Source organism: Camellia sinensis, chromosome 2 (assembly GCF_055761805.1).
Source record: "Camellia sinensis isolate YWXY chromosome 2, ASM5576180v1, whole genome shotgun sequence".
Lineage (NCBI taxonomy): Eukaryota > Viridiplantae > Streptophyta > Magnoliopsida > Ericales > Theaceae > Camellia > Camellia sinensis.
Genome location: NC_138962.1, coordinates 190,323,723 through 190,333,707, shown reverse-complemented (window position 1 = coordinate 190,333,707; position 9,985 = coordinate 190,323,723). Strand labels below are relative to the sequence as shown.

The 9,985-nt window shown below is 32.9% G+C and overlaps 1 protein-coding gene across 5 annotated transcripts; it reads left to right on the top strand.

The window, feature by feature from the left end:
- Positions 1–836: 836 nt before the first annotated feature.
- Positions 837–8,980, top strand: LOC114292827 (bax inhibitor 1). Of its 5 annotated transcripts, none has more exons than XM_082916407.1 (10): positions 837–1,693; positions 2,498–2,602; positions 2,861–2,975; positions 3,060–3,133; positions 4,751–4,840; positions 6,095–6,238; positions 6,348–6,436; positions 7,324–7,504; positions 7,948–8,106; positions 8,415–8,980. In XM_082916407.1, the coding sequence occupies exons 5-10, from the start codon at positions 4,751–4,753 to the stop codon at positions 8,481–8,483; spliced, it is 732 nt and encodes a 243-aa protein (XP_082772533.1). In that variant the 5' UTR covers positions 837–1,693; positions 2,498–2,602; positions 2,861–2,975; positions 3,060–3,133; the 3' UTR covers positions 8,484–8,980. The 5 variants fall into 5 exon arrangements, with proteins under 5 accessions (XP_082772533.1, XP_082772532.1, XP_028092645.1 ...); XM_082916406.1 differs by having other exon boundaries at positions 2,808–2,975; XM_028236844.2 differs by having other exon boundaries at positions 2,425–2,602.
- Positions 8,981–9,985: the final 1,005 nt, after the last annotated feature.

The following is a 9,985-nucleotide window of genomic DNA, read 5'->3' as shown; positions in this document are numbered from 1 at the left end:
CTGAGAAAGATTGGAGTTCCGAAACTCTCTGGAACTTCGATGACATCGCACCTTTCATTCAAGCTCACCTCTTTAAGGTAATTCATTTTTCTGTTTGTTTCCCAAGAAAATGCTGAAAACAATGATTGAATGTGGAATTCTTGAATTTCACAATCTTAATTCTTTGATAGTTTAGACAATATATACACTTTCATATTGTGTACGTGTTAATTAATTGTTTGTTTGGTTACCGAGAAAGATTGAAATGAGAAAGAAAATGAAATTGCCAATACATACATTTATTGCATTAGCTTAAGAAAAATGATAAAGAAAAAGAAACACAAAGATACGAGTGATTCGAAATATTCTATTCTTGTTAACATTCATGGTTTCTTGGTTTGTTTTGATTTTAGAGATTTATAGTTCAAAATTCTCGTTAACATTCATGGTTTCTTGGTTTGTTTTGATTTGAGTTTTATTTATTTATTTCTTTTCTGGTTTATATGTTTTAACTTGATAGTACTTGGCTCTTGCTTTTTTAGATATATATTCAAGATCTCTGGTAAGTGTTTTAGTATAATTCTTGAATAAACTATACATTATTGTTTTTGATTCTTGGATATGATTTAGAGATTTATTGTTCTAAATTCTCACCCAATATTCATGATGTCTTGGTCTGTTTTAATTTTAGTTTCATTTTCCTGGTTTATATGTTTTAACTTGATAGTACTCAGCTCTTGCTTTTTTAGATATATATTCAAGATCTCTGATTAGTGTTTTTACTTTTAAGTATTTTGTTAATGCATGCCTTTAAGGAACATGTTAAAATTGCCAAAAAAGATTATACATTCTTTTATTACACTCACTTTTATGTAGAATGTACACTTTTTTTAAGCATTTTTAACGGCACCTTAACAAGACCCATAGTTTAATTCTTGCCCTTGATGTTTTCCTTTAAATATTTGTAACTAATGTTTTGCTGAATGATGTGAGCTTCGGTACATTCTTCTTGAATAAATTACGCATTATTGTCTTGATTTTCAGATATGAATTTTTGGGGGTTTTGGTTTCTGTTGGCAACTTCAGTATGAGATTTCTGATAATTTTCTGTGAGGTTTTTCGTCTTGTTCCTTGCTATGGGCATTTGCTTGATTTTTCTTGTTTTGATTGAATTGATTGCATCTGTTTGATCCAAGAAATTTAAAATTTGTTTCAATTTTTCAATTTTCATTTCAATGACTGGTTTGTTATGTTAAATTGCCGTTAACCCTCTTGGCTTGTGGTATTAGATTTTTATTATTTCATTTTAAACCTTGAATTTTAGTTTCTTTTTCCTAAGTTAATTGATTCATATTTTGGGCTGTTAACACAGGTTTACTTCCTCTTGTTCTGTACTCTGATGGCTTCAGTTTTTGGAGTCCAGTGTCATGTCTATTGCAACACTGGGGGCATAATTACAACATTTGGATTCATCGGAAGCATGGGGTGGTTATTCTTAACATCCCCGTGGAAAGAGGTATCTATTTTACGACATTTCTGTTACTTATTTGTTCGCAAGTTTCTTTTTCTTCGTTACCAATGCTTACAGCAAGTGTCGTGGATTCGTTACATTTCTTAATGAGCAGAAGAGGAGGGTCTTTCTCTTGATGTTTGCTGCACTGTGTGGTGGGGCTTCTATTGGTCCTTTGCTTGAGTTGGTCAAGATTGATCCAGGGTAACCCTTTTGTGTTTTGTTTTGTGTAAAATCTAGTACGAATCTACAATTGTTCTGTTTGTTGCTTGCTTGATTTTTATGCAGTCGCAGCATCTAAATAAAACATGATTTTTTTTTTCATTCCTTTTTTTAGATGCACTTGAAACCTTTTGTGTCACATGTCACCTAATTTTGGTTTCAATGTTGATTTTTATACTTCTTTTTGTAGAAGAAAGGATTCTTACTAGTTTTCATAAGAAATGTGCTTGTTGGGGTAACTGTGTGAAAGTATTTTTTCCGTTGTCTTCACTTTAATTGGAGGGATTTCATTTGGGCATTTAAGATTTTAGTCAAAAAGTCAAAATGTCACTATAAATTGTCACATCACTTTTTTTACTTTTTTGCACATCTTTTCATAAAAAACTAAAAAGCGAACTAAAATAGCCAATTCCCAATACCTTATTGCCAGTTTATAATAGATAGCCTTTGTCTACAACTAGTTTAGATGCCACACTGGCCTAGAGTTTCTAAGCTTCATTACCATAGAGAGTTCCTTCCGCTAATTCATTGTGCGTAGCTTATTTATAATCTGCAAAAGCACTGTGCATTCTGCAAATCTTGTTCAGCTTTGTCACTCTACGTTTTAATTGGGACGGTAAACTCATTACTAGTGTGTGCCTTTCAATGTTTAGAATTCATTTTTTTGGATCAAGAACTCCAAGAATTGAGAAACATTATTTCTGTATTTGCAGCAAGATCATCATTGCATTTGTGGGGAGTGCTATAGGTTTTGTTTCTTTTTCACTAGCTGCAATGTCGTCGCAGAATAGAGCGCGTTTCTACTTGCTTGGCCTGTTTTCCTCCGATCTCTTGAATCTGATCTGGTTGCTCCGTGCTTCAACCTATGGTGGCTACTCAGCTCTTTTTATGGTAGACTGTCTCATTATGTGCTTGAATTTAATTCATTGCCCCCAATAAATACCATGCAAAGGTTTGGTTAGTATAATGTATCTAATTACACAACACAACAGAACAAAAATGAAGCAAACAATAGGGATTTTCTAGGAGAAAGAGAGAAATTATTATTGAAACTTATTCCCACTGTTGTTATAACTGCATGTGTTGGTCCTTGCAGCTGTATATGTATCTGTATTTTGAACTGCTGCTGTCGTACTTGGTGTTCAATAGCCAGGGAATAATCGTGCAAGCCCGCTGTGGTGATGTTTGCTATGTGCATCATGCTCTCACCTTCTTCACTGATTTTCCTGCTGTTGTCATCGGTCTAATTCGCAATAAAAAGAAGGTATTTTTAATAGGAACAATTATTCATATAAATGGACGACCCAGATCAATTTTTGTGATGATATTGTTTTCTTTGGTGATGCAGCTGCCAGTGCCACCATCTGAAGAACAGAAGAGAAGAAGAGGAGGAAGAAGTAGACTGTGACTCACAAGGAATCTGTATAGCCTTTTACTTTACTTCCTAGAGAGTATTTTCCAGAACTCCTTTAAGAAACTAAAATTTGGGGATGTGACATTCTTTACAACAATTTTATACTAGTACTATATACAATGTTCAAGAAATTGAGACATGTTTGTACATTGCTAGCAAAACAAAAAAAAAAATTGGGGTGCTTGAATGCTAACTAAAATTCTGTAAAGTTCAGCTTTATCTCTCTTTCTGTCTTGTTATCATTTATGTCCATGTGTTTGTGGATGTTGGATCATCTAATAGCCTGAGTTTGTCCAGCTCTGTTTTCTGTTTTTATTTTCTAGAAAACACACCCAAAAAAAAAAAAAAAAAAAAAAAAAACCTCATTTGACGAGCTGATTTGAAAACTATTTTGACTTGAGGACTGCTATGTAGTAAGTTATTAGAACCTCCCTTGAAATCTTTACAAGTTTCAAAATGTTTTTTAGTTTTAACTTATTTACCTTTTGCGTCAACCTCACACAAATTTTAATCGAGTCAAGCTTGAATACTTTCGTTTTTTGTTAGTGCATTAAAGTTTATAGCATCAAGTTCAAGTAGAGCTTTCATTTACATTTCATCATAAACATATATACTTGCACCCCAATGTGTTTATAATTTTTTTCCGCTTCTCCCACCTATATGTAATTCCCCTTATTTTTATTGATTTCTTTTTCATATTTTAATTTACTTTTATTTTTTAAATGTACCTAATTTAAATGTATTTCAAAAGTAAAATATATATATAAAAAATTCTAAAAAAGTCAATAAAAAAAAAAAAGAAGAAAAACTCTGAATTTTTGCATTTAAAAAAAATCACAAATTTTATACTTTTTAAATATATCTAAATTTAGTGGATCAAAAAAGTAAATAAAAATAATTATAATATTAAAAATCAAAATCAAAATCAAAGGGCAAATTACACTCTATCCCATTCAACTATCATTATTTTTCATTTTACCCCCTCAAACTTAAAATTGATATAATGTAATCTCTTTATCTTATGAAAGTTTTTAATCTGACTTTTGTGTTTCTATTATGTTAATGAAATAGACGGAAAAGGTGCATGTAATGTGCACAAGTCACTTTTTATAACAAAAATACATTTTAAAGATCCTTTATGAACATGGCATGTGCACATTACATTTTCCGTTTGTTTTGTTAATAGAATGGAGAATTAATGGTAGATTGAAAACTTTTAGAAGATGAAGGGAGTATCTTTTGTTAATTTTTAGTTTGAGGTGGTAAAGTGAAAAATAATGATAGTTGAGGGAAATAAAGTGTAATTTGTCAAAACTAACTAAACGGCCAGTTTCAAATCTCGCTAATTCCCGCGAACGTCCCAACCAACAAACCCTTTACGCTTTTCCCAAAATACCCCCAGCTTTTTCGCAAAACTTCATCAATCTAAGTTGGCAATTCGCGTAATTCAAAACCAAAGGCCAGGGCAGGGGCAAATCTTATTTTCTCTCTCTAGACTAACAGATTATATATATTTCTGAGACTGCTCTGCTCTGTTCTCTTCTCTTATCATTCTCGCACTGAAACTTTCATTTTCTTTCTCTTTCTATTCGATTCTCTGCTTTATCTTCAATACGATTATCAAGATGAGTTTTTTCACTGAGAAAGATTGGAGCTCCCAAACTCTCAGGAGCTTCGATAATGTCGCACTCTTCATTCGGGTTCACCTCAAGAAGGTATTCATTTTTTTCTCGCTAAAAACTTTTGTTTGTTTCCCGAGAAATACTGAATTGAAAGTGGAATTCTTGAATTTCACAATCTTTATTCTTTTTTGGCTTAGAAAATAGATATTGCCGTAATGGATATATATATATATATATATATCTGTACGTGTTGTGTACGTTTGGTTTCCGAGATAAAATTGAAAAGATAAAAAAGTGAAATTGGATTGTTGAATTTGCTAACCGAGTGACTAATGCATTTCCTCACTTTTCTCGTCTGCTACATAATTGATTTTATGTTTGCTTCCCAAGAAAATGATGCAAACAATAATTGAACGTGGAATTCTTGAATTTCACATTCTTGTTTCTTTTTTGGCTTAGAAAATAGAAATTACCGTAATGTATATATATGTACATATTGTGTACGTGTTATTGCGATTGTTTGTTTGGTTTCAGAGAAAAACTGAAAAGAGAAAGAAAGTGAAATTGGAGTGTTGAATTAAATACATTTGCTCAGTTTACTTTTGTTATCATGATGGTTGTTTTGGTTGTTATGTAGATTCTTGTTTGTCGACGCTTGTTAGGGGTTGATTTTAGAGATTTATAGTTCTAAATTCTCATCAACATTCATGATTTCTTGATCTGCTTTTATTTGAGTTTCATTTTTCTGATTTATATGTTTTAACTTGATAGTATTTAGCTTTTGATTCGTGAGATATATACCAGTATTGGCTCAAGATCTCTGATAAGTGTTTTAGTTTAATTCTTGCCCTTGGTGTTTTCCTGTAAAAAAATTTAACGAATATTTCACTGAGTGATGTGAGCTTCAGTACATTGTTCTTGAATAAACTATGCATTACTGTCTTGATTCTTGAATTTGGTTTCTGTTAGGCTGTGTTTGGTACATAGATTTGGGGAGGGATTTGAAAAGGGAAAGGGAAAAGGTAGGTGGAATGTGAATAAAATATAACTACATTTCATCCAAGGGAAAAGATAGTTTGGAGAATTCAGTTTGATATTCCGATATGTGAGGTTATTCGTTGGTCCTTGCTAGGCATTTGTTCGATTTTTCTTGTTTTGATTGAATTGATTGCATTTCTGTTTAACCCAAGAACTTTAAAATTTGTTTCAATTGGATTCTTGCTTTACATTTTTCATTTAAATGTCTGGTTTGTTATGTCAAATTGTCTTCACCCTATTTGAGTTTTTGTATTGGATTTTTTTTTTTTCCTTCTAAACCTTGAATTTGAGCTCTATTTTTTAACGCAGGTTTACCACACCTTGTGCTGTGCTCTGCTGATTTCAGCTTTTGGAATCTACTTGCATGTCCTTTGGAACATTGGGGGCATAAGTACAACACTTGGATTCATTGGAAGCATGGGGTGGTTATTCTCAATGGCCCCATGGAAGGAGGTATGTATTTTACGACATTTCTGTTCCTTAGTTGTTTGCAAGTCTCTTCTTCTTTGTTAGCAATGCTTACATTAACTGTTGTGAATTCGTTACATTTCTTAATGAGCAGAGGACGAGGGTCGAACTCTTGATGTTTGCTGCACTGTGTATTGGGGCTTCTATTGGTCATTTGCTTGAGTTGGTCATGATTGCTCCAAGGTAACCCTTTTGTGTTTTTTGTTTGTCGTAAGTCTAGTACGATTGTTCTATTTGTTGATTTCTTGATTTTTATGTTGTCGCAGCATCTCGTGTATTATGTTGCATCTTAGACCAGCCTGATACGGTCTGAAACTTGGCAATCATTAGCCTTGCATGCTTTCTAGTTTCTGGAAGATTGTGTTTGTGATGTCCTTTTTTTTTTATATATATATAATAAAAATGAAACACTAAAATTGTTTTAGACGTGGCATTCCAAAATCAACATATGCTGTTTCACTAGGTTTAAAGGAAAGTAGTTTAAATGCCAACTCTATGAACCTTCCACTGTGTCTAACAATCCTATTCGATTCCTCAATCGAAAAAACAAAACTATCCTGTTTTATGTAGAGGCAGTCTAACGTTTTCTTTTCTTTTGGTCCATTTGATACTTGTTGTGTCACATGTTGCATTATTATTGTTTCAGTTTTCATTTTTATCCGTATTTTAGTAGATGAGATGACTCTGACTAGAATTGCTTTTGTATGGAAACTTCCTTTATGCTTGTGGCATTTTCTCTAAGGCACTTTGAAAATCAAAGTTGTTTCATTGATGTAGGAGTCAGAAGCAAATTTCATTTTATGCATCACAAGTCTTATATAGATTCTTAATAATTGACCTTTGAATTCATTAAATTCCATATAGTGTAGAATTAGCACTGTAATTATAAGAATTGAAAACCTTGTATTGTTATTGTTTCCTAGAGTAACTCAATTAATTTGTTTTCCTTTTTATAATCCAGGAAGACTTTAAATTTGTTACATGACACTTGTGTGTGCCTTTCAATGTTTAGAATTCATTTTTTTTGGATCAATAACTCCACGAATTGAGAAACATTTCTCTATTTGCAGCAAGGTCATCACTGCATATCTGGGGACTGCTATGGCTTTTTGTTGTTTCGCAGAAGCTATAACCACGTCGCAGGATAGAGTATATATCTATGTGCTTGGCGTGCTTTCCTCCAATCTCTCGATTCTGATCGGATTGCTCCTTGCTTCAATATTCTTTGGTGTATCCATAGCTATTTTTCCGGTAGACTCTGTAATTATGTGCTAGAATTTAATTCATTTAATTCCAATGCCCCATACATAACCATAAAAAGGTTCAAGTCTCTGCTAGAATTACCACTTGACCTTGATTTGCAACCTGCTTGAGAAGATTCTGTGTTAATAATTCAGCGAATCATGATGTCAAAAGGAATTATTTTCTAGAAAATGAAACACAAACAAACATGTACTATGTTTATGTTTTGTGGATGCATACTCTTTGGAATTATCTTGTCCTCCCTAAACTCTGCTTTAGCAGGAGTTTCATGCATTGGGACACCTTTTTTGCTTCTACATAGCATAATGTAGTTAATACACATAACATAACAAAATGAAGCTAAAAACAGGGATTAGGAGAACAAAGAAATTATTGTGGAAAACTATTTCACTGTTGCTATGTTTGTAACTAGCATGTGTTGCTCCTTGCAGATGTGTCTGTATTTTGAACTTCTGCTGTGGTATATGGTGTTGGATAGCCAGGCAATAATTGTGCATGCCCGCCACGGTGATGTTTACTGTGTGCATCATGCTCTCACCTTCTTCACTGATCTCCCTGCTCTCCTTATTGGAATAATTCGCAATATCTGGGTTAGTATGGCTGAACTTTTTTTCACTCCTACTTCATAGTCACAACAAATTGCAATTTAAAACGTAACTAGTGACTGCCATTTCCATCTCAAACCATATATAATTAGTGACAGTTATGATACATGTCTTGTCTGTGCAAATAGTTTTACTCAATTCGTTACGATCTGTATCAAATAACTTTTGCTACATCTATTTTTCCCGGGAAGTAAGCCTTACTTGCCGCCGCTAGTCTGTCACGACAGACCTTTTGCGATGGCTATGGATAATTTGGGGTAGTGATGATATTGTGACCATGTTGTACGTGCTAGGGGAACAATGTGCGGCAGCCACCAGCTGAAGAACAGAGGAGGAGGAGGAGGAGAAGTGGAAGAAGGTAAATTGTGAGTCACTTTGGAATCTGCATAGTCTTTTTACTTTACTTCCTAGAGAGCACTATACAAAACTCCTTTAAGCAACAATAATCTGAGGATATGACCTTCTTTACAACAGTTTTATACTAGTACTATATACAATGTTCAAGAAACTGTGACAAGTTGTAGATGCTAGCAAAACAATATAATTGTTTTTTTTTCCCTGGTGCTTTTGAATGCAAACTAATATTCTGTAGAAGCTCAGTTTTCCTTGTGCTTGCCCGGCTAGCTCTGTTTTCTGTTTTTATTTTTTGGGTAGACACAAAAATACTTGTTTGACGAGCTGTTACCGGAAACTGTTTTCGAGAAAATTTGCTGAAAAAACCCACTTTTTAAAACTTGACTTGAGGACTCTTGAGTAGCATATTCTTTGGGTTTGCTAAGGTTAGATGTTTGTAGGAAAAAAGCCCAAAGTAAAGGACACGAACAAGTGACTAATGCAGTGTAACCAGGGAGAGAATTTTTATTGGGTAATTATTCAGTAGTTTGGAGTATTATGGGGGTGTTGTCCATGTGGACAATTTAAACTAATGACATACTGAAAATTTCATGTGTGAAACATATTTACTCACTTTTATTAAATAGACATGAGATAAATGATGACTTATTTAAATGTGTTGTGATTTTTTATCGGGAGTATTACGTAGACAATACTATATGATATTCTGAGAGTAGCTAACAAATTTGTCACAAAACATTTTAGAAAGAAAAAAAAAACTAAACTAGAATAAACAGATCAATGTAATTGGTAAAAGTATTATATACTGTGATTCTAAATATTATGTCATTGTCTATGTAGTGTTTCTTGTAAATGAGAAATTACAAAACATAATAAGTGAGCCACTTATCTAATGAAGGTGGGTGGCACTCATAAAATTTTTCACTATGTTACTAGTTGAAACCATCATTTAGGCAATGCCTCTCAATACTTTGGTATTATTGAATAATTATCTATCTAATCGAACCTAGGTTAGTTTAAACCACCTTTGTTGGTGGCAGCAACGTGATGAGATTGGAGGTGGTGGCTATAGTGATAGTAATGATAAAACTTGTAAGACTATAAAGTGAAAAATAATTTTCATTCAAATGATTTTTTTTTTTTCATTAAACATATTAAATATTTTTACATTAATTTTTGTTTTTTATTATTATTTTTGCCCAAACAAATGACAAGTTAGCTAAATGAAGGCTAATTTGGTTAATGAAAAGAAGGCTACCTATATCTTTCACAATTTGACAGCTCATATAGAAAGCTCTCATGGCCACTTATATAATGTGGGGGTGACATTGACTTCAGTGATCAAATCATGGCTAAAAAGGTTGTTTGGCCACTGAGCTATCTATATATCTTCTATTTCTATCTATAAAACTTGAATTAATACAAGTGGTTATTAATGCAAAGAAAGGTTTGGTAAAGATACCCATCCCCCCCTTTTTTTTTCTTTGTGATTGAATGTGTGTTACCTAAA

Bases quoted from the DNA above. Each gene is read 5' to 3' on its own strand.
- LOC114292827 (XM_082916407.1), top strand. From the start codon at position 4,751: ATGAGTTTTTTCACTGAGAAAGATTGGAGCTCCCAAACTCTCAGGAGC. The intron at 4,841-6,094 runs GTATTCATTTTT...TTTTTAACGCAG, and splicing joins TTCGGGTTCACCTCAAGAAG to GTTTACCACACCTTGTGCTG. The intron at 6,437-7,323 runs GTAACCCTTTTG...CTCTATTTGCAG, and splicing joins TTGGTCATGATTGCTCCAAG to CAAGGTCATCACTGCATATC.